The following is a 24,858-nucleotide window of genomic DNA, read 5'->3' on the forward strand; positions in this document are numbered from 1 at the left end:
TTTCGGAGTATATGATGCACCTCCCCCCCCCAAAGAGCATGGAAATGTCTTATACACCGAATACAGCAAATTTTGGCCCCCCGAGGCCCTACCCCCCACATCCCATTTTTGCGAGAAACAGGCAAAAAACGGGTTATTTTTTTTTACAAAAATGGGGGCGTTTTTGCCTTTCCCCGGCCCTGCTGAAGCCTGCAGAGTGCTCTTGGGGGCCAGGGAGGACAAATCTTTTTTTCTTACTTACCGCTTTGAAATCTTGGTGCGTCTTATACACCGGTGCGTCTTATAGTCCGAAAAATATGGTATGTTTCTTTCCCTTCAGGGTCTCAGAGGCAGCGTCTCTCTTCATTTTTGTCCTCAAAACAAAAACATTGGGATAGATTGGGCTGAAAAGAAGTGATCTACCAGTGTGGGCAACCAGAAACTGGCTTTTCCTAGTGCCAGTCCAGTCCTTTAACTCACATACCTTAAATGGTTTTCTTTTATCTACTTAATGTCAGGCCAACCTGTGGAACATGCAGCATCTTGAAAAAACACATCCATATCTACAGTAAATCCCTACCCTTTCAATTCATGATCCCCCAAGACAAAGAGCATACGTCTTCATTCTTTTCCTGAAATAAATCACCTCAAAAGTGGCATCCAGAGAATGCCAGCCCAGGTGAGACATTTTGCAATTCCCCCCTCCCTGTTGACTTCTTTGTTCCAGTTGATTCGCTTGCTTGCTCACATTCAGCTTACTTCCCCCTCTTGAAAACTAGCCTTACCTGTTTGCTGCCAGTTCTCCTGTGTCCTTCCTCTATGGAGGAGGAGGAAGACAAAGAATACGCGGTTGTTCTAAAAATGGATGAGATGTGTGGGCGAGGCCTAATAAGGCAGGACCACAAGTGGGGTGGCGAGGAGGGGAAAACAACTTCTACTCTACTCAACTCTTCCACAGACACTTTTGCAGGACAGAAAAGGAGGCAAGATGATGGACGCGCTGGCAGTCCCCATGGTACTTTTGATTGGGATAACAATCAATGCCGCCCATGCACAAGGTAAGAGGGTTGTGGCTTGGCTGTCATTTCAAGTGGATTCCGTGGAAAATTAATGCATCCTCATTTGGAATTGAAGGTATAAAAGATAAGGTGCTACGTCTCTCATCCAACATCCTCAGGTTAAACGGGCATTCCTCAGCAAAACGCAAATTCTTTAGGGTTGTTGGCTCTGTGTCAATCTACTGTGTGAAACTTGGTGGAAGATGGAGGGCAGAGGGAAATGTTCCCATAACATGCTAAGCTTCGTTAATTTATTTCTTGCTAAAAATGTTTTGGTAAACCAGTCAGTGTGGTGGATACATGGTTCAGTGTACTACTCCAATCCAGAAGATTAATTAAATCAGCAATCAAATTAAGCATCTTGTGCGAATGCGGCCTTTGGACTGCAGTGTCTACTTCTTGCTAATTATGGCTTGTCCTTTTAATGGACAGATTATTAACAAAGCCCTAGATTTTCACTGTTCACGGGGAAAATATTAATCAATGTATAAGTGATTTGGTGGAAAGAGAATGAACAATGATTTGTGCAGAGACCTTTCCTAAAATAAGGTGAAAAATCAGGACCTAATTATGAAAAGATCCCTCCATTCTCCAGTTTCTGCTTTTAAAGAAGAAAAATGGCATTTTTCAATGGCATTTTTACACTTTTGAGAAAATTTTAAATTACCAAATAGCATAAACTGTCATAGACAGCAAACTGGTTCAGCAGATCTGTGCTAAAATTAAATATGTATATTGAAAAGGAATTATAGATACCATCAACATAAAATGGAGCTTGCTCAGAATCTGAAATACACCAAGTAAATGAGATGAAGAGTGTGAAGTAGAGTAGGGAGGTAAGGGAAGAAGAGAGGGATAGGACAAAGGAGTGAGGGAGAGGAGGAGAGAAAGGAGGAGAGGAAAGGGGAGAGGAAGAGGAAGTAGAGAAGGGAAGGATGATGGAGGGAAGAAAGGAGGTAGGGAGGAGGAGGAGAGAGGGAGAAGAAAGTGATAAATAAGGTACAAATATGGTGTATGGAGAGCAGAAGAGCCAATAATTGTTTTGGGGAGTTGATGGTAAGGTGAATTGATGTAAAGATTTAATAGTACAATATGATGTTGGCTATGTAATAGTATACATGTGATTATATGCTATGAAAATGGAAAAATAAAAACGTTAATATGTAAGCAGATCTTGACATGGAATAGATGAAAGCAAAGGGGAAAAGCTACTTGAAAGTCGACCAGTGGAAAATGTTCCCACTTTTTTAATAATTAAGACAATGAAGAATCATTGTAATACATTTAGTAATCGTAATCTAAGTGATGTCCTATAATCCCTAGATTTATATGGACAATTTTCTGATTGATATCCTCTTTAATTTTTTGGTAATATGCTCATTCAAACAACTAAATGGACAAAGAGTTTCTATTTTAAAAGATTTCTTTCCCGATAAACTTTGTTTCTATTCTATTTTTTGTGAGTGAGAACTAAAGTTACGGTTTGTGATATAATAAACAAGGTTGTTTAACCTTCATTTATTACAGGGTGTTCAAATTAGTGTTGACTTTGGGTGATTGATATAGATAGATATAGATAGATATAGATAAATTTATTTATAGGCCGCCCTTTTCCCTGAGGGGACTCAGGGCGGCTGACAACGTATAGGGAAGGGAGTACACACAATGACATATAAAAACAGTACGTAATTAAAAATAGAAGCAACATTCATCATTCGGGAGGGGACGGATTATAATCTTTAACCCCAGGCCTGACGGGATAGCCAGATCTTGAGGGCTGTGCGGAAGGTCTGGAGGGTGGTGAGGGTACGAATCTCCACGGGGAGATCGTTCCAAAGGGTCGGAGCTACTACTGAAAAGGCTCTCCTCCGCGTAGTTGCCAGTCGACACTGACTGGCCGATGGAACTCGGAGGAGGCCTAATCTGTGTGATCTAATAGGTCGCAGGGAGGTAATTGGCAGGAGGAGGTCTCTCGAGTACCCAGATCCACTACCATGGAGGGCTTTATGGGTGGTAAGTAGCACCTTGAAGCACACCCGGAGATCAACAGGAAGCCAGCACAGCTCGCGGAGGATAGGTGTTATGTGGGCGAACCGAGGTGCACCCACAATCACTCGCGCGGCCGCATTCTGTACTAGCTGAAGTCGCCGGATGCTCTTCAAGGGCAGCCCCATGTAGAGCACGTTGCAGTATTCCAGCCTAGAGGTCACAAGGGCACGAGTGACTGCTGTGAGAGCCTCCCGGTTCAGGTAGGGTCGCAACTGGCGCACCAGGCGAACCTGGGCAAATGCCCCCCTGGTCACAGCCGACAGATGGTGATCAAAGGTCAGCTGTGGGTCCAGGAGGACTCCCAAGTTGCGAACCCTGTCTGAGGGGTATAATATTTGGCCCCCCAGCCTGAGTGATGGAACATTAGCCAAATTATTGGGAGGGAAGCACAACAGCCACTCGGTCTTTTCCGGGTTGAGTACAAGCTTGTTAGCCCTCATCCAGTCCCTAACGGCTTCAAGACCCCGGTTCATCACGTCCACCGCTTCATTGAGTTGGCACGGGGCGGACAGATACAACTGGGTATCGTCCGCGTATTGGTGGTATCTTATCCCGTGCCTCCGAATGATCTCGCCCAGCGGTTTCATGTAGATGTTAAATAGTAGGGGGGACAAGACCGACCCCTGCGGCACCCCATATGTTAGGGGCCTAGGGGTCAATCTCTGCCCCCCAACCAATACCGACTGCGACCTGTCCGAGAGGTAGGAGGAGAACCACTGCAAAACCTAGACAAATCCCTGCCTAGACAAATCCCTGCAGTTTTCTTAAGACTATGGTTCAATATTCTAAGACCCTCTCCAAGTGTTCATAAGCCTTGACTGCTATGCTTGACTGGTGGCGCAGTACTGCAGGCTACTTCTGCTGACTGCCAGCTGACTGCAATTTGGCAGTTTGGATTTCATCAGGCTCAGGGTTGACTCAGCCTTCCATCCTTCTGAGGTCAGTAAAACAAGGACCCAGATTATTGGGGGCAATAGACTGATTCTGTAAACTCCTTAGACAGGGCTATAAAGCGGTATAGAAGTCTAAGTGCTATTGCTGTTGCTGTCCCAGCCACCCTTCTCATGGATGGTTGGCTGATGATTCATGACATTCTGAGCTTCCCTCGTGTGCATCTAAGTCAGCACAAGCTTACCTGCAACCTTGACTTATCGTCAGCCCCTGCCCCCCCCCCCCTTAAATGCACATACAAAAGTCACTTGGGTAAGTGCAGTGAGTTTTGAAGATTTCTAAGCCATGAGTATCTGGAGCAAGTCAAGATATTTTTCAGAATGATATTGACATTATATTAACAGAATATTAACAGATTAACAGAGTTGGAAGGGACCTTGTAGGTCATCTAGTCCAACACCCTGCTCAAGCAGGAGACCCTATACTATTTCTGACAAATGGCAGTCCAATCTCTTCTTAAAAGTCTCAAGTGATGAAGCTCCCACAACTTCTGAAGGCAACTTCTGTTCCATTGGTTGATTGTTCTCACTGTCAGAAAGTTCCTCCTTATTTCTAGGTTGAATCTCTCCTTGGTCAGTTTCCATCCATAATTCCTTGTCTGGCCTTCAGGGGCTTTGGAAAATCACGATGGCATGATGCCAGCTCTTTCCTTATTTACATTATCCTGACCCAAATGTAAAAACAGTGAAGCTAGCATCACAGATCATGGCCCTCCTTCTTCCCTATGGATGTCCATGGTTAAAATTGATGGTCTATCCATGTATCCAAATTCATCTCTTCCTCACAAAGTCAGAAGGGACTTGGAGGTCTTCTAGTCCAACCCGCCACTCAGGCAGGAAACCCTATACCATTTCAGACAAATGGTTATCCAATCTCCTTTTTAAAACCTCCAGTGTTGGAGCACCCACAACGTCTGGAGGCAAGTTGTTCCACTGATTAATTGTTCTCCCTGTCAGGAAATTTCTCCTTAGTTCTAGATTGCTTCTCTCCGTGATTAATTTCCACCCATTGCTTCTTGTCTTGCCTTCAGGTGCTTTGGAGATTAGGCTAGCCTCCTCTTCTTTGTGGCAGCTCCTTAGATATTGGAACACAGCTACCATGTCTCCCCTAGTCCTTCTTTTCATTAAACTAAAAATACCCAGTTCCTGCAACCCTACTTCATGTGTTTTAGCCTCCAGTCCCCTAATCACCTTGTTGCTCTTCTCTGAACTCTTTCTAGAGTCTCAACTGTTTATATTGTGGAGATCAAAACTGGATGCAGTATTCCAAGTGTTGTCTTACCAAGGCATTATAAAGTGGAACTAACACTTCACGTGATCTTGATTCTATCCCTCTGTTTATGTAGCCTAGAACTGTGTTGGTTTTTTTGGCAGCTGCTGCTGCACACTGCTGGCTCATATTTAAGTGATTGTCCACTTGGACTCCAAGATCCCTCTCACAGTTACTAATGTTGAGCCAGGTACCATCTATACTGTATATGTGCATTTGTTTTTTTCTTGCCTAAATATAGAACCAAACTTTTTTCACCATTGAATTTCATTTTTTTAGATAGGGCTCAACATTCAAGTCTGTCACGATCCTTCTATGTATTGAGCCTATCTTCTGGAGTATTTGCTTCAGATCTTTCTTTGCAGAATGGTGATGTCTGGGTGAGAGAGGAAGGAAAGAAAACTAGAAACTCAGCTGACTGCTGAGTTTTAACATGCCTCTACCCCATAAATCAACATAAACTATTTGCTAACCTAGGGCCTGAAGTTGAATAGGGATCTGCCAAGAAGCAACAGATTTTACGTTACAAAAAGCTTTCTGCTAACTTAGGAACTTGCAGACAACATTTTAACTAGATGCCAAGGAAAGCCCACCTCTCAAAATATGCAAAGAAATGCATAGTGAACTTAGGTTTAGTGAACTTAATGAAGTTGGGGGTTAGACTACGGGTTAAAGCCTCCCATTTTGTGTCTTCATCCTCCAGCATGCTCATAGGGATGATATAAACAAATGGGGGAGAGATATTGTAGTCCTGGGATGGCAAATCTATGATGTGCGTGCCACAGGTGTCATGCAGAGCCATATTTGCCGGCACAGCAGCCCTCAGCAGGCTTCAGCTCCCCAGCTGATTTTTGGCTTTCTGGAGGGTTGGGGGAGGCCGTTTTCACCCTCCCCAGGCTTCAGGAAAGCCTCCAGAGCCTAGAGAGGGCAAAGAATAGGCACAACGGGCCAACCGGAAGTTCACTTCCAAACTTCTGGCCAGCCCGTCGGAGTTGTTTTTCGCCCTCCGCAGACTCCAGAGGCTTTCCTGAAGCCTAGGGAGGGCCTCCCCCATGCCGTTTTCGCCCTCCCAAGGCTTCAGGAAAGCCTCCAGACTCAGAGCCTGGGGAGGGCAAAAATCCCCTCCCACAAGGGGGTCACGTGCGCATGCACGGGGGGGTCACGTGTACATGTGCAGGTGGGGATCGCTTGCACATGCGCAGGTGGGTGGGCATTCGTGCACACATGATAGTGTGAGTACACACACAGTTTTGACACAACTTTAGAAAAAGGTTAGCCATCACAGTTGTGGCCTATTATCAAACATCAATGTCCACAGGCATGGTTTAAAAAAGGCCAATTGGCAGCCACCTCAACATAATCAAATTCCCTCTCCTTTGTACAGGAACACAAATAAAAGGGGCAGGAATTTGATGACAGTGACATGACCATAGGTTCCCCCCCCCCCCTCGTGCAGATTAGGAAACACCGGTACTCATTTTCTTACTACTCTGGCTTCCTACTCCTACGTTCAAATCTAGAAGCGAAAACCATTTGGGTACAGGCGCCATAAAGAGGCCAGACTACATTTTACAACAGGGAGTTCTCGGTTCCACCACAAAATCGCGGAGGAGAAAATCGCGCTCAACGAAAGCGCGCATTTGACATCATCACAGCGTGACGAAAACATCGCGCTGTGATCGAAAAATGTAAAAATAAAGCTAAAACCTTACCCTAACCCCCCCAAAGCTAACCCTAAACCTAACCCTTAACCTAACCCTTAACCTAACCCTAAACCTAACCGTTAACATAACGCTAAACCTAACGCTAACCCTTAACCTAACGCTAAACTTAACGCTAACGCTCTCAACCTAACCCTAACCCTTAACCTAACCCTAACCCTAACCCTAACCCTTACCTTTATGTGAATCGGCTTGCTTTAATTTTAATTTTATTTCAATTTTTAATTTTTTTCGTCGCGCTGTGATGACGTCACATGCGCACTTTCGTCGAGCGCGATTTTGTCCTCCGCGCTTTTGACGGGTCACGGAGTTCTCGACTTATGACCACAACTGAGCCCCCAAATTCTGATATTAAAGCAAGACAGTTGTCAAGTGAGCTTTGCCCCATTTTACAAGCTTTCTTGCTGCAGTTGTAAAGGGAATCGCTGGAGTTGATAAGTTGGTAACATGGTTGGGAAGTGAATCGGGCTCCCCCACTGACTTTGCTTGTCAAAAGGTTGCAAAAGATGATCCCATGACCTTGGGACACAGCAATGGTCATAAGTATGAACCAATTGCCAAGCATCTGAATTTTGATCACCTGGTCATGGGGATGCCACAAAGGTTGTAAGTGTGAAAAATGATCATGTCACTTTTTTCAGTGCCTTTGTAACGTTGAACTTTGTAATTAAATGAACTGTTGTGAGTCGAGGACTACCTGTATTGTTGGGGGCGGGGGGGGGGGGAATAACAGCAGGATTTCACCTTAATCCCATTTGATCCAAGTCTTCTGTTTGACCAACAGATAGATCCTACTCACACCTCAGGTTTATCTGGAATCATGGAATCTAAGGGGTGGAAGGGACCTTATAGGTCTTCTAGTCCAAAGCCCTACCCAAAGTCTATTGGTCGCCATGATGTGAAACAGATGTTGAGACTCTGGAAAGAGTGCAGAGAAGAGCAACAAAGATGATTAGGGGACTGGAGGCTAAAATATATGAAGAACGGTTGCAGGAACTGGGTATCAATGTTCCCTCTAATTTTTTTTCAGTGTGAGCAGAAAAGTATAGTGTTTGAGCATTTTCATGCCTGAGCACCTGAATTTTTTTCACAGATGTTCCACCGAGGAGTATGAAGGAGAGAATAAAGGTGAAAGAACGGGGAGACCGTGGTTTTTTTTTTAAGCACTCTTCAAAGCAGCGGTGATGACCTTTACACAGATAAAGCAATAGCTATGGGAGTAGACCAAATCCAAAGGTCATTATGGGCCAGTGTTTTTATCTGAGCCAGTCAAAATGACATACATGAATATACAACCACTCGCATTCTCCGGAATTTGTCAGTATGTTTGTTTTAGTATCTTCTTTCCTTGATGAAGAATTCTGAAGAACTCGAAAGCTTAAACGTAGCTGTGGTGGAATTTTGTTTCCTCCTGAGAGATGGGGAGTGGCGTACGGTAACCCACCCACCCCTGCATGATTAAAAAATATTTGAAAAACAAAAACCCAAGAGTGTTGTGGCTTCTGTCTCCTCTTTACACCGATCTGTTTAAATCGCCTTCAGTATTGGGGGTGGGGTGGGGTGGCATAGAAAGTATTCCCGTTTCAACCACACTTTGTGGCAAAGACACGCGTTAGTTGCGCTCTTCCCTGGCTCCTCTGTGCAAAGAGGCCAGCCTCAAAACGACTCCGAAAGCAGCAAGTGGTGAAGGGCAGCCACTTCCCTCTTCCAAAAGCCCCTCCCCCCCTCTCCGGGAAAGTGGCTTTTTGTCGGTTGCCTTGCGAAACGCCGGAGGTTGCTTCAGTAGAAAGGAAAGCAAATTCAGAGCTATGGCTGGCGTCGGGCCGGCAAAGACTTTCCCCTGATCCCCCCCCCCCCCGATCCAATTTCCTGATAGATCAAATTATTTCAGCAACATCTCCCCCCACCACAGCACCTCGCCTCCCCTCGCACATCACCTCCACTCGGTTCTCTAGCAAGCCTCATCCTTTGTTTTTGGCTTTAGGAATAAGAATGTTCCAAAGGCTTTTTTTTATAATTTGGTTAAAAAAAAAAAGATTCTGCAAGAGCGAATCTCGGTCGCACGGCTGCGATTGTTATTCCTCCAAATAATGGTCGCCGCTGGTTGTACGAGTCAGCCTCCTAACTTCAGTCCAAGTAGAGGCGAAGTGGATTGTGGACCTTCCGCTTTCTCTCTTTGCATTGCTAGACGGCGGTGCACGGACGGGGGGGGGGGGGGGAGAGACCCCATCTTTGCTCTCTTCCCATCTTTCCTTCTTTTAATTTGTCTTCCCTCTTCCCCGTTTTCTTTAACTGCTCCTTCTTGGATGCGCAGATAATTGCGCAGAGAAGAAGCCTTCTTTTGCGGAATGGATCACAGCAGAACGCGTCTCGTGTGAAAATGGCCCTACCGTCAAACTGGAAGTCAAGGAGAGGAGTCGTTTTGAGGCTGGCCTCTTTGCACACAGAGGACAGGAAAGAGCGCAACTAACGCGTGTTCTTGCCACAAAGTGCCATTGAAACGGCAATACTTGCACTTGCGAGTGGTTGTATATTCATGTATGTCATTTTGACTGGTTCAGATAAAAACACTGGCCCATAATGACCTTTGGATTTGGTCTACTCTCATAGCTATTGCTTTATCTGTTTAAAGGTCATCACCACTGCTTTGAAGAGTGCATAAAAAAAATCACGGTCCCCGTTCTTTCACCTTTATTCTCTCCTTCATACTCCTCGGTGGAACATCTGTGAAAAAAATTCAGGTGCTCAGGCATGAAAATGTGCCGCTCAAACACTATATTTTTCTGCTCACACTGAAAAAAAATTAGAGGGAACATTGGTTTTGAATGCCCCAACACTGGAAGTCTTTAAGAAGATGTTGGATAGCCATTTGTCTGAGGTAGTGTAGGGTTTCCTGGCTAGGCAGGGGTTTGGATTAGAAGACCCCCATAGTCCTTTATAACCAGGTGTGGTATTCACTTACCTTCCCTACCAGTTCGCAAATGTGAGCTCACTCAGCCTTCCGTGTATGTGCTTTTGGCAAAAAAAAAAAGGAGGGCCTAAATGGGATGCCATAGAGCCGGGGCGGGTGGGCGGAGCCACCTGCTATTTCCGCTACTGGTTTGGGTGAACTGGTCCGAATCGGCAGAACACCATCTCTGATCTCCCTTCCTACTGCTTAATCTACTTTAATACAATTTTGATAAACAAGGGTTGTTAGGGGAATGCTTTAATTTTTTTTATCTCCGATGATTAACCCATTGCAGAAAGCACTATATCGGGTGTCAAACTCAAGGCCCGGGGGCCAAATCCGGCCCATGGGGTGCTTAGATCTGGCCCATGGGGCTGCCCTAGAAACAGCAAAGGACCAGCCCGTGGCTGAAAACAGAGTTTAGCAATAGCAATAGCAATAGCAGTAGACTTATATACCGCTTCATAGGCCTTTCAGGCCTCTCTAAGCGGTTTACAGAGAGTCAGCATATTGCCCCCAACAATCTGGGTCCTCATTTTACCCACCTCGGAAGGATGGAAGGCTGAGTCAACCCTGAGCCGGTGAGATTTGAACCGCTGACCTGCTGATCTAGCAGTAGCCTGCAGTGCTGCATTTAACCACTGCGCCACCTTGGCTCTTAGGAGGTCTTTTCGCTGTCAGACTGCTCAAGCCACCACAGACGTCCCCGACGTGAGTGACATCAAGCTGGCCACGCCCACCCTGGCCACACCCACCCAGGCCCCCCAAGGTCAAACACAACTTGATGCGGCCCTCAATGAAATTGAGTTTGACACCCCTGCACTATATGGAGAAGCTTTGGGGTCTGAATGCAGAGGGAAACTCACTTTGTTTTCTTTGTTTTCCAGAGCTGGTTAACTATATGCCTCATCTCACTTCTGAGGAAATGGAAGGGAAGATCACTACTTCCACTTTTGCCCTACAGCAACCGCGTTGTGTTTTCAACAAGCTTGTCAATCCAACTGATGTTATATGGCTGGTTGTGGCTCTTAGTGATGGTATGTTATGATTCTTAGCTAATAATAATTTCTAAAAGAGAGGGAATAACCAACCCCAAGTGGTCCCTTCTAGAGAAACAGTTCTATATCACAGTTGCAATTACTAGATTGTTTGTTTGTTTGTTTGTTTGTTTGTTGTTACTGAAAAAACACTAACCCAGTTAAACTCTGTAAAAACCAGGTGAGGTGGTCAGTAACCTTACTGGACAAATTCCTGTGCAGTGCTTTTTGAGCCCTATGAGCCATGGTGGCACAGTGGTTAGAGTGCAGTATTGCAAGCTACTTCTGCTGGCTGCCGGCTGCCTGCAATTTGGCAGTTCAAATCTCACCAGGCTCAAAGTAGACTCAGCCTTCCGAGGTGGGTAAAGTGAGGACCCAAATTGTTGGGGGAAATAGGCTGTAAACTCTATAAACCACTTGGAGAAGGCTGTAAAGCACTGTAAAGCAGTATATAAGTCTAAATGCTATTTTTTTCATAGAACATCCCTTTTTAAAAGATTTTTCATGGTTCAAAGATAATGTATGGTTACAGACTCTACTATATGATCCAGTTTAGCTCCAAGACAGAACATTGCATTAGATAAAGCTTTGGGAGTTCTAATATCGCTTCAGGTGGGATTGGATGGGGAATTACAATCCCCTGTTTCCAACAGGGTGAATTAAAATTCGGCAGCAAATCAATGATTTTCAGAAATTGGATTAGAGGAGGGTGGGAATTAAAAGAGGTATTAAGCCATCATTAAGATCAACAGCTTTATCTTATTTTTTTATTCTGAGACAACCCTCCAAACAAGATTTGGATATTAGAGGGTTGTACTTTCCCATGACATTGGAACAACTTATAACCCATCTCCCCATCCTCAACTTTTTCACTCTGGCAATGTGCATAGACTTGTTCTCAGATGAACTTAACAACCGCAGAGTATGAAAGGAAAACAGCTGGGCTGGACCTCAATTGGATGTCGAGGGAATTTATTTTATCGCAAGGAATGATTGCATGGCATATGTGCAGAAATGACCTCTGTGAGGTTGTAATAATCCAGGATTCCTGCACTGACAATGGATTACAGAAGAGAAGCCTGAAAATAGATTATAATGATAGTAATAATAATGTCCTGGCTTTTTTCCAGGAACAGTAGGTTAGTTTGCATCCAGCACACTCTCAGTTTATCTTCATGGTCAGAACCGGCATAAAACTCCATGTATTCATTAAACCAAGTGGTCAGTCAGCTACCCAGATGCACATGTGCTTGGTGGTTCTGCTTCACCATTAGGCCATCTTTCCAATCAGCCTCTGTGTTTCCAGTGTCTCCCCCCCCCCAACTTGGAACTGAACCAGATAGATATTTCTTCCACCAATAGCCAGGCTTTATTACAGTCATAACTCAAAGACTGTGTATCAAAAAGACAGTACTTTCTAGAACCACTGGAAAAAGAATTACGTAATTAAGAATATGTGTAATAAGCACAGGCTGTCCCAAAGGGAATGGCCTTTGGTTATTCCAGTTGTTACCCTTTAATATATTTAACAATAACAGAATAAGATGGAAAGAAGGCTTCCAGGTGAGTCCCCTCTTCTATCGTGACTCCCTTGTTCCAGGTGATTCTCCTGCTACCATGTGATTCTCCCTGCTTCTACCAGGTGATTCACCTGCTGTATTGTGCTGTTGGAAGAAATGTCCTTCTGAGTTCAGTTCCAAGTGGGGAAAAAGACCCTGGAAACATGGAGGCTGCTTGGAAAGATGGTTTAATGGTGGACAGGACCACATGGCTTGAGTTCCTGAACAGAAAAGGGGAATCACATGCTGGGGGAAGAAGGTGGGTGAAGAAGAAAAAAGTGCGAGATACTGAAAGACCCTGGTTTTATGCCCTCTCTGGCCTTTGATCTTGAGCTTGTATTCTGATTGGTTGTCAGAGTCCCATGGGGCTATGCATGGGCAACTCTCTAGGCTGTGTTTTGAGTCCAAGTTTGGTTGATCATTGCTTCTTCCCAGGTGCCCTGTGGTGAGATGGGTAAAGGGCTAATATTATCATGCCTTAATCCCATCACCCTGGATCTGAAGGGGGGAGATCTTTGATAGGTAGAATAGACTGGCTCAGGCATTTTAATGGCTTATTGACAAAGGTGGGGGCTATTAAGAGTGAGTCTGTTTCCTAACTAAAAACACGTTTCTCCATTTCTTATCCAGGGAAATATAATATTTTGCCTTTTCAATATTTCCCAGGATATTTCATTTTTCTAGGAGACGGGTAGATGCTAACTTCCTTCAGTGCCAATGTGCTACTGGTTGGACTATTGTACTGTGCTCTACATGCTCTACTAGTTGTACAGTATCTATTCATTTGGGTACAAAATGCAGCAGCATGCGCAGTTAAATGTGTTTCTAGCAGAGCAAATATTGCACCTCTGCTCAGCATTGGTTACTAGTTTGTTTCCCAATCCAATTGAAGATGGTGGTTGAAGAGCCGAGGTGGCGCAGTGGTTAAATGCAGCACTGCAGGCTACTGCTAGATCAGCAGTTCAGCGGTTCAAATCTCACCGGCTCAGGGTTGACTCAGTCTTCCATCCTTCCGAGGTGGGTAAAATGAGGACCCAGATTGTTGGGGGCAATATGCTGACTCTCTGTAAACCGCTTAGAGAGGGCTGAAAGCCCTATGAAGCGGTATATAAGTCTACTGCTATTGCTATTGCTATTGCTATTTGACGTTTAAAGCCCTAAGTGGTAAGGGATCAGGTTATATGAGAGATCATATCTTCCTGTCCCACCAGATCCAGTGGAGAGGACATGCTACAGGTTCTGGCAAATAGGGAGCTATATTTGGTGAGCCGTAAATGATGGACCTTTTCTGCTGTGATATCCATGTTATAGATTATCTTCCCCCTGAAGTGATGCTGTCTTGATCACTTTTGACTTTCTGAAGATCTCTTGAGATTTGGTTGTGCCCTCAGGGCCAGGGATTCCCAGAGACTGGCAAAATATTGAGATTATTAACATCCATTTTTTGGTACTGTCCATGAGGCTTTCAGTCTCTTCAGGGTTTTCATCTCCTCTAGGACTGACCGGTTTGATTGCCTGCAAGTCCCAACCAATCAGTCCTAGAGGAGATCAACCCTGACTGCTCTTTAGAAGGCCAGATTCTGAAGATGAAACTTAAATTCTTTGGCCACCTAATGAGAGGGAAGGACTCACTGGAGAAGAGTCTAATGCTGGGAAAGACTGAAGGCAAAAGAAGAAGTGGACTGCAGAGAATGAGGTGGCTGGATGGAGTCACTGAGGCAGTCGGCGTGAGCTTAAATGGACTCCAGTGGCTGATGGAGGACAGGAAGGAGGAACGTTGTCCATGGGGTCACGATGTGTCAGACACGACAACGCAACTAACAAAACATCCCTTTGCCCAACATCTCTTCTTTGCTTTTAATGGTTTTAATAACCGTAACAATCCTTTGTTATTTGTTAATGTAACTTTGTTGTACATTAACGAACGTCACTTGTATTGTGAGATGAATAATATTTAAATTTGATGACAATTTGGTGGATGGGGCGTGATGGATTCATCACTCACAACTTCAGCTTTATTGGAATGGAGAAATAAACACTTGCTCTTTGTTCCTCCAGCTATAAAAAGTTTCAAAGCTCCCAAAACGCCTGAGGCCCTGCCTTACCAATCTTTTCGCAAGAATTATTTTTACATGACTTTGAATACCACCGTGTCAAACTACCCCTGTCCAGAAAAAAGCAATGATATTACCATCCTGCGTGTGGGGAGTGAAACTGAGTGCGTTGTGGATCTTTCGCGGCCAGATTGTAATGGTCCCCTCCCAAGCCCTGGACCGTACAGGTGAGAAAAGAATATTCAAAGTTTCCCTGAAGTTCCCGAGCTTCCTGCCACTGCTACTACTGGTTTACTCAATCCGGAGTGAACCAGCAGCAACCCACTTCTGGTAGGTAGGTAGGTAGGTAGGTAGGTAGGTAGGTATAGCTATAGGTATAGGTCAGTGGTGGGTTTCAAAAATTGTTCGAACCTACTCTGTGGGTGTGGCCTCCTTTGTGGGAGTGGCTTGCCGCCCATGTGACCAGATATGAAGATGCCGACGACACTTGTCAGAACCACCTTAAATTACCTCACACACAGCAGTGGCATGCATAAGAATATGATGTAAACTTGTTTTTTTTTAAAAGCATCTTTGGTTTGCGTTAAAACTTCAACACGCGCAATGTTCTGATTGTGCCACAAACACAGTAGTCATCCTTACCTTTCACAGAGGCACCGAGTTTTATAAATATGAGCATGATAGTGTAGAATAATCATATCCAAGGACCAGTGGTGGGTTTCAAAAAATTTTGGAACCTCTTCTGTAGGTGTGGCCTGTTTTCCGGGTCCTCTGGCGGAACCTCTTCTAACCGGTTCGGTAGATTTGACGAAACGGTTCTACCAAATAGGTGCGAACTGGTAGGAACCCACCTCTGAGTATACATATATACTGTAGATGTATAGATACACACACACAAACATCCAAAATCTCCCACACTTTAATTTTCCATTTGTTTCCCCCCCTTGTTTATTTTAGTTCTTTCTGCATTTTAATTTTTAACATGAGGCTTTAACATGAGGTTTCATTTGTGTGTCTGTGTGTGTGTGTGATCAAGTAGAAATCCAAACATTTGAAACATTCATACTCAATGTTGTTACCCAGAACAATTCTTGTTCAATTAAAAGAAATCTGTTAAGAATGAAGCTATTAATATTATTAATAAATGGTGACTCACTGGGACATTTTTCAAAGCTCTTTGCTTTTGTTTTTCAGCCTAAGCATTTCCTCTCTTTAAGCATCTTTAAATGCCATTGATCCAAAGGAAGGTGTATTTTTGTTTTCCACATGAAAATATCAATACTTATTACACAGTTAACTTTCAGGATAAACAATGTTATGCAGAGCATTGAAAAGAAGTCAGAAACAATAAGCCAAAAAAATAAAAATAAATAAAGATATGAAATGAGAAAAAGAAAAGATAGAGAAATCTGATTTGCATCAATACCTTTATTAACCTTTTCGTAGCCTTTTACCATTACAAATCCCCTTTGCTTCCAAGACGTATTGATGTCACTATTTACACTCCCCTTTGTTTTTGAATTGTCCAGTGTTTTATAACAATAGATCTAAAATGTCTTCTTCTAAGAAAAAAGCTCAATCAATTATTTAGATTGCAATAGCTTGTCTTAGGAAATATAGGCAGTAAATCCCCGACAAGATTCATTGTCTAAGGGTTATTTCTCCAAGAATCTTGGACCAAAAAAATATGACTAATTGGATGTTGTCACATGCAGGCCCGACAATCAGCTGGCTGATGTGCATACACAGGATGGTTTTCGGCACTGCCATGTGTGTTAAGGGATTATGCTCCGGAAAAGCCAAATTTCCGGGTTTTAACACGCATGCACACCCAAAAACCAGCTGGCCAGCGGGCATGCTCACACCGGTTTTTGGCACTGCTGCGTGTGAGAAGGATAGCTGATCATCGCGAGCACATGCATGCCAGAAACCCAGAAGACAAACAGGCAAGCTGCGCGTGCCAGGTGACATGCGCACGGGTGCCATAGATTCGCCATCACGGTTCTAAGCCAACATGGGCGGTGGGGGATCTGCCAACCTTGCAGTTCGAAAGCACATTAAAAAATGCAAGTAGAAAACTAGGGCCCACTTTTGGTGGGAAGGTAACAGCGTTCCGTGCACCTTTGGCATTTAGTCATGCCGGCCACATAACCACCGAGACACCTTCGGACAGCGCTGGCTCTTTGGCTTTGAAATAGAGATGAGCACCTCGCCCTAGAGTCGGGAATGACTAGGACATATGTGTGAAGGGAACCTTTACCTTTATCTTTAAGGTGGGAAAAGAATGGGGATGCATATGTGCCATAGCTATTTGGATTTTTTTCAAGACAAGAATCCCATCCATGTTAATGGTAGAATTTAGAATGGCCTTACCCAACAAATGTTGGCCACAAGCATCACACTACAAACCCCATATTTCTCAGCCTCACTGAGTGTTGAAGTCAAGGGCATGTAGGGAAAAAAGATCAGGCAGGAACAGCTGCCATTTATTGAAAAAAAGCAATTACTGACAAATTTTGGAACACCCGTCACTGTCACTAACACACACAGCCTTCTCTTTCTAGGGTCAAGTTCCTGGCAATGAATTCAACAGGCGTCATCATAAAGGAATCAAAATGGTCTGATCCCATCAGATTGATTCAAGGTAACTAAAAATGGGTACCATTAACATCACCTGTCACATGTCCAGCCTGTTCAAATCCCATTCATTTTGGTCAGGCAGTCACACATGGAGCCTACCTCTGCAATATTTCATATACACTAACCTGAAAATAAGTATTAACTTCAGCTGGGTTTCTTTCTGAAAAGGAGCAAAACCGTTGTCTATGGAGTCTGCCTTTCTCCCCTGGGAGGGTTAGTTTTAGTATTGTGATTTTTGCCACTCTTAGTTGTTTTCAACCCCCTGGTTTATAATGGTTGCGGTGTCCCGGGTTTATGTGATCCCGTTTTACAACCTTCTAACAAATAAAATTGATGGGAAAGCGAGATTCACGTAACAACCATGTTACTAACTTAACGTGCAGTGATTCACTGTGGCAAGGAAGGTCATGAAATGAGGCAAAACTCACTTAATAACTGTCTTGCTTAGCGAATGAAATTTTAGACTCCATTGTGGTCATAAGTCAAGGACTACTGGTACAAATCCAGGAAGACTAGTAGTATATCAGTCTAACCTGTTGGAGGAGGTGTTTTGGTGCTCTCAGGTTCACTTCCCTACATATCTCGATTTCAAAGAAATATTTCAGGCATTACAAGAATTATTCTAGTCCTGGAGGAACGGAAATTCTTTTAAGATGGCACCTTGAAAAGATTACATGATAAAAATATAAATTTGTTTTTCACCAGGGAGAAATCCTGACAAAATTGTTGCCAAGCCCAGACGGCGGAGAATTGAGACGACCGTCATTATCTCCATCCTCTCCATCCTCTCTGCCATTCTCCTGGCTGCTCTCATTGCCACCTTCATCTATAAATAGTATGCTTCATATATCTATGACTATGTGTACACACACACACACACACACACACACACACACACACGCCCATCCATCCATCCATCCATCCATCCATCCATCCATCCATCCATCTACCTACCGTATTTTTCAGAGTATAAGACGCAGCAAGATTTTAAAAAGGCAAATAAAGAAAAAAGTTTTTGCACTCTGCAGACCTCCCCAAAACGGCCCAATTTTTGCAAAAACAGGGCCGTGTTTTGTCAAAAAAAAGGACATGCATAGTCTTTAGGAGGCTTATAGAGTGCTCCTGGAGGTGCGGGGGGGAATCGCCCTGTTTTTCACTCATTTTTGCCCTCCCCAGCCCCCAGGAGCACTCTGGAAGCCTCCTAAAGGCTGTGCATAGCCATTTTGGGGAAGGGGGTGGGGTTTTGGGAGGCAAAAAAAATGCTGTATTGAGTGTATAAGACACACCCAGATTTTCAGCCTCTTTTTTGAGGGAAAAAGGTGCATCTTATACTCTGAAAAATTGAATTGAATTGAATTGAATTTATTATATTTCTATGCTGCCCTTTCCCCCGAAGGGGACTCAGGGCGGCTCACAACCCATCAAAGGGGGGGGGTACAAATAAGGAATAAAAAAGATGAACAGAACAATACACAATTTAAAAGCACACAACAACCATACCATTCGAGGGGGGACAAAAGCTCATTAGCCCCAGGCCTGTCGGAACAGCCAGGTTTTAAGGGCTTTGCGGAAGGCCTGGAGGGTGGTGAGGGTTTGAATCTCCACGGGGAGCTCATTCCAGAGGGCCGGAGCAGCCACACAGAAGGCTCTCCTCTGGGTGGTCGCCAGTCGGCATTGGCCAGCGGATGAAATTCGGAGGAGGCCTAATCTGTGGGATCTAATCAGTCTATTGGAGGTAATTGGCAGCAGGCGGTCTCTCAAGTACCCAGGTCCAATACCATGAAGGGCTTTATAAGTGACGACTAGCACCTTGAAGCGTATCCGAAGACCAATAGGCAGCCAGTGCAGCTCGCGGAGGATAGGTGTAACGTGGGTGAACCGAGGTGCACCCACAATCGCTCGTGCGGCTGCATTCTGGACAAGTTGAAGTCTCCGAATGCTCTTCAAGGGCTGCCCCTGTAAAATACAGTGTCTGTCTGTCTGTCTGTCTGTCTGTCTGTCTGTCTGTCTGTCTGTCTGTCTATCTATCTATCTATCTATCTATCTATCTATCTATCTATCTATCTATCTATCTATCTATTGTGTTTCCCCCAAAATAAGACCTGGTCTTATTTTCTTTTCGGACCCAAAATAACACTAGGTCTTATTTTTTTCGGAGGATGTCTTACCCACTTACCTTAGGACCACTGCAGCCATGTCTCCCATGCCTGACACCTGTTGCGCTGCTGCCTGAGTTCTTCTGTGGTCGCTTGTGGCCATTCGCAGCCATGTGGCAGGAGGTTGCATGGTACATTGTGCCACTGTGTGTGTGTGAGCGGCGGCATTGGTAGGATTGTGGTGTCTTGCTGAGAGCAGCAGCAGCAGCACGATGCATCACATGGCATCTGGTCACGAGCAGCCACAAATGGCTGCAGAAGTCAGGCAGCAGTGTGACAGGTGTCAGGGCCTGGAAGGCCTGGCTGTGGTGGTCCTAACATAAGTGGGTGTGGCGCATGGGGCACCTCCACCCACCACCACTGCCCTAGCTTGATTTTTACGCCTTGCCCCACCTTGTACAGCCAGACAGTGGGCAGGGCTTAACCGGGATTTATTTTAGGGGTAGGGCTTACATTGGGCACAGGCATGAAAATCAGGGTAGATCTTGTTTTGTGGGTACCATATTTTTTGGAGTATAAGGCGCACCGGAGTATAAGATGCACCAAGGTTTTAAAGAGTCAATTTTTTTTAAAAAAAGTTTTTGCACTCTGCAGACACGGCCCGTTTTTCATGAAAACAGGCCCAGTTTTTTCCCCCCAAAAAGGGCAGGCATAGCCTTTATGAGGCTTGTAGATCCTGGGGATAGGGAGGGCAAGATTGAGCAAAAAACGGCCCATTTGTCAGTCATTTCTGCCCTCCCCAGCCCCCAGGAGCACACTGAAAGCCTCCTAAAGGTGCTGCACAGCCATCTTGGTGAAGGAGGAGGGGTTTCAGGAGGCAAAAAATACTGTATTCAGTGTATAAGACGCACCCAGATTTTCAGCCCCCCCTTTTAAGGGAAAAAGGTGCATCTTAAACTCCAAAAAAATATGGTAGGTCGTATTTTCAGGAAAACCTGGTCTATGTACGCACACGCACGGACACACACACACAGAAGAAGATCCTTATCTTGACCCAATCAGGTATCTTGAACCCATGGAGAAAAGTCCTTTCTTTACACTCTGTGATATAGCTCACATGCTTGGAGTGTTTTTCTTGACATTGTGAGAAACTTCACACATTTCACTAGAACACAAATGCTTTTAGAGGTAAGCCATTGAGATTTCTACAGCTTAGTACAGTGTTTGAGGCCAGCCAAATGTGGTTTACTCAAAACCACGTTTAACAAACATTTGGCTCAGCACAATAGACAAACACATCCATCTGGAAAGTCCTCCCAACCGTGAGGGGAAAAGATTCTTGCCGAATCTGGACTCTGACTGAATGGAGTGGACCCACTCGTCAGGGAGATGATGAACCTAAGTAAGATTTCCTACATTGAGGTGGAAGTTCTCCATAGTCTTTGGTAGGTCTTCCCCAAATTTGCTACCTGAGATTCTACAAAGTGGGAACCTTATATACCAAAAGACAACACTTTTGCCTGCGGTGATAGGCTTCTCAAAACCTAAAGTCGCTGTGGGAAGGCTGCCATAAAACAAATTGGGAAATTTTAATGTTCTTCAACTAGTTGTCTACTCGGTAGGCTAACCCTTTTATCCTGCATAATTTCTAATCCCTACATTGTATACAGGGGTGGGTTCCTGCCAGTTCTAACCTCTTCTATAGAAGAGGTTCCACAAATCTACAGTGCCATTTAGAACTGGTTCCAGCTCCCTCCCCCCGCCTGTCCGCACATCATCAAGATGAAGAACGAGAGGAGGAATTCTGGGAGTTGAAGTCCACAAGTATTAAAGCTGTCACGTTTGAACACCCCTGGGATTTTTTTCCCTAAAGAGTTAGTGGTGCAAGGGTCTTGTAACGTGACAGCTTTAAGACTTGCGTGCTTCAAATGCCAGAGTTTCTGAGCCAATATTTTGGTTGCTAAGCAAGAGCGTTGTTAAGTGAGTTTCACCACATTTTACAAGTTGGCCACGCCCACCCAGTCACATGGCCGGCAAGCCACTCCCACCCAGTCGCATGGCCGGCAATCCACTCCCACCCAGTCACATAGTCAGCAAGCCACTCCCACAAAGCAGGCCATACCTACAGAAGAGGTTCTAAAAAATTTTGAAACCCACCACTGATTGTATACCATCTTCATTTCTCCTTTGCCTTTCTTTTCCACAGTTCCAGCATTTGTGACAAACCGATGTCTGCCGATTTTGTGCCAAGGGAGGACCCAACCATCGTACGCTACATCGTTCATTAAGGACATGATCCGTTGTCCAACAACTTCTGAGCTCCTACGTTGCTGAGGATCAGTCAGTATTTTCTTTCCTTTTCCTGCCTGCTTCCTGTTTCATTTATTAATTGCAAACTTCCAGGTGTTTTTTTATGTTTGGAGAGGGGCTGTCATCTTTCGTTCCTTCCCTGCTCAGAAGAAAAGGGAGGAGGCGAGTGTGGCTATCTTAAGATTAAACGATAGCTATGCATTCTGAGATAGCCACACTCATCATATACCAACGATTTATATCAGTTGATATAAGATCTTCACAGAATCAAATTGTTGGAAGGGAATGTGAAGGCCAACCCTCTTCTGAAGAAAGGAATCCTCAGACCATCCTAGACCAATGGCTGTCCAATCTTCGTTTGAAAACTTCCAGTGATGGAGCGCCTAGAACTTCAGCTCAGCTGTGCTATTGCTTAACTGTTGTCATAGTCAAGAAATTCCTCTTTAGTTTGAATATGGATCTCCCTCTATGAAGCTTCCATCCTTATCCAACCGCCAGGAGCTTTGGAAGCAAATCCAGACCTTTTTTCTCAGTGAAAGCCTTTCAGGTGTTTGAAGTTTTAACGGCATTCTTCTCTCTACAAAAGAATCCTGGAATTACAAGGTCTTTGCCACCACCAATTGCATCTTTCATAGTTACTTGTAACAGAAAATGACAATTAAACCAGCTTCATTCTGTAATTCAAGTACTTGACGTGATTAGAACTGATACATCCCTTAAGCTAATGAAAACTGAGTAGATCAAAGCTATCAAACTCCCGGCTCATGGTCCACATGCATCATGCGCTGGCCACACCCATGTCCAGTTTAGCAGGGGGAGGGGGGAAGTCGCTATATGTCACTTGATGATGCTTGTTTGACACCCCTGGAGGAGATGATCAATGTTCTTTCAAAATTGCTCGCCTTCTTGGATTGAAAAAATGATTTGTAATGTGATAAATATATTGGAAATATTTCTTTTATCAATAGAGACATAAAACCTGTGAAAAGGGTTATCATTTGTGCTTATTCTCCTTAATGGAACGGCATAATTCTTAATGGAACTGCATCTAGATGGAAGGAAGTATGCAAGATCATGTGAGGTGTTAGTAAGACCACTCTCGGAATATTCTATCGAGCTTTGGTTGCCACGATAAAAAAAAGATGTTGAGACTCTAAAAAGAGTCTAGGGAAGAGCAACAAAGATTTAGGGGACTGGAGGCTAAAACATATGAAGAATAGTTGTGGGAATTGAGTTTAATGAAAAGAAGGACCAGGGGTGGCATGATAGCAATGTTCTAATATCTAAGGGGCTGCCACAAAAAAGAGGGGGGTCAATCTATTCTCCAAAGCACTTGAAGGCAGAACAGGAAGCAATAGATGGAAACTAATCAAGGAAAGATCCAACCTAGAACTAAGGAGGAAATTCCTGACAGTTAGGATAATTAATCAGTGGAATGATTTGCCTTCAGAAGTTGTGGGTTTTCCAACGCTGCAGATTTTAAAGAAGAAATTAGACAACCGTTTGTCTGAAATGGTAAAGAATTTCCTGCCCAAGCAGGGGTTTGGACTAGAAAACCACCAAGATCCCTTCCAACTCTGTTATTCTGTTAAGGTGCTTATTATATGAGTTTGCCTAACTTGTAAGCCATGGCATAATGGGAGTGGGAAAAGGTGAGTTGGTTTTATGATTAACATCTAAACATCATACAACCCTCTAAGCTCTTAGCTTAGCTGGCCCAATGCAATAATTTAACTAGTTTTATTCCTATCTATCATGTAACACTAAACAATTATTCTTGCTTAAGGTGCCAAGAAGATATGATGTACAAAATGCATACTTTCTGGGCTACATGCTCATATGCCAATCTATCTTTCATCAGTCATTGTAGGTTCCCTTGGAGTCATTTGTATCTCAGGAAAAGAGGTGGACAGTTGATATAATTATGATCAGCAGCCTCAAAATATTCTCATTGGTCAGTAGCAATAGCAATAGCACTTAGACATATATTGCTTCATAATGCTTAAGAGCCCTCTCTAAGCAGTTTTACAGAGTCAGCATATTGCTCCCAACAATCTGGGTCCTCATTTTACCAACCTTGGAAGGATGGAAGGCTTGAGCCAATGAAGACCAAACTGCAGGCAACGGGCAAAGTCAGACTGTAATACTGCATTTTGTTAACCAACTAGGACAACAGTGGGACAGCAGGATCACTAACATATTCTACAGACACGGCTGAAGAATCTTTGGAAAGAAACACCAGTGTGTGCTACAATCCATTAAGACAAACAAATGATGAAACATGGGTCATGATGTCAGAACGTAAATCCTAGCTATAAAGGCAAGACAAGATGGGATCCACCTCCAATTCCCATTACAGCTTAATGTTATATTTATTCTGATGTAAAAAAAAACTTGAAGGGATTTGTAATAGGGTTTCTCTGTTTTAAATCATTTCTTTTTGTAAAGCAAAATTATGAATATTATTAAGCGTAAATTTATATTCTTTCACAGCCAAGATGTGATTGTGTTATTTTTATTGCATTTCCCAAGGAGTTTTTATTTTACTGGATTTTTAAAAAAATTGGATCTCACAAGAAAATTAATTTTCTTGCTTGGAGACTCACGGCACTCAACATCTTGAAAGAACAGGGATATAAAAGCTGGAAAGAATTCAGCAGTGTTCTTAAAGAAACTAACTTCCGCAGAAAAGTCCCTGGTTTAATACTGATGATAGGGAGCTATATGAGTTCCAACATGGGTTCCTACCGGTTCGGACTGGTTCAGTAGGTAGTAACTTGGCTGGCCATGCCCCCAAACCGGTTCTATCAGCGGCACCATAGGTACCACCATTTTGTTTTTTGCTTTTGCGCATGCACAGAAGCATTTTTTTTACTACTGCACATGGGTGCATAGTGCACATCAAGTGTGCACATGAGACACATCCCTGAGGAAACCAGCAGTAACAGAAGCCGGAATCCACCCCTGAGTTACATGGTCCTGTTTTGTGATATAGCCTCTCTGTGTTCCTTTCAAACTACTTCTGGGGAATTAGTGAGGGAAAAACTGAGGGGAAAATGCTGGACTTAATATAGCAGGGAACTCTGATTTGTAGAGTCCCCCCCCCCCCCCCCGATTCAGACTTGTTTTTATAGCCAAAAACTCAGCTCAGAAATCCCAGTAATAAGAATGAAAATATCCCAATG

The 24,858-nt window shown here is 44.0% G+C and overlaps 1 protein-coding gene across 1 annotated transcript; it reads left to right on the forward strand.

Annotated features, from left to right (window-relative positions):
* The first annotated feature begins 967 nt into the window (after window positions 1-967).
* LOC116507787 (uroplakin-3b-like) lies at window positions 968-21,865 on the forward strand. The gene is made up of 6 exons (XM_032216117.1): window positions 968-1,037; window positions 10,865-11,014; window positions 14,632-14,854; window positions 17,192-17,271; window positions 17,973-18,102; window positions 21,570-21,865. Exons 1-6 carry the CDS (start codon window positions 968-970, stop codon window positions 21,649-21,651), a joined length of 735 nt encoding a protein of 244 aa, XP_032072008.1. The 3' UTR covers window positions 21,652-21,865.
* Window positions 21,866-24,858: the final 2,993 nt, after the last annotated feature.

The sequence above is a fragment of the Thamnophis elegans genome, chromosome 4, assembly GCF_009769535.1.
Source record: "Thamnophis elegans isolate rThaEle1 chromosome 4, rThaEle1.pri, whole genome shotgun sequence".
Classification (NCBI taxonomy): domain Eukaryota; kingdom Metazoa; phylum Chordata; class Lepidosauria; order Squamata; family Colubridae; genus Thamnophis; species Thamnophis elegans.

What these genes read in the sequence shown, in the direction of transcription:
- LOC116507787 (XM_032216117.1), top strand. Translation starts at nt 968, where the DNA reads ATGATGGACGCGCTGGCAGTCCCCATGGTACTTTTGATTGGGATAACA. An exon ending in CCAAGCCCTGGACCGTACAG is followed by an intron (nt 14,855 to 17,191) that starts GTGAGAAAAGAA and finishes TTCTCTTTCTAG; the next exon opens with GGTCAAGTTCCTGGCAATGA. An exon ending in TCCCATCAGATTGATTCAAG is followed by an intron (nt 17,272 to 17,972) that starts GTAACTAAAAAT and finishes GTTTTTCACCAG; the next exon opens with GGAGAAATCCTGACAAAATT.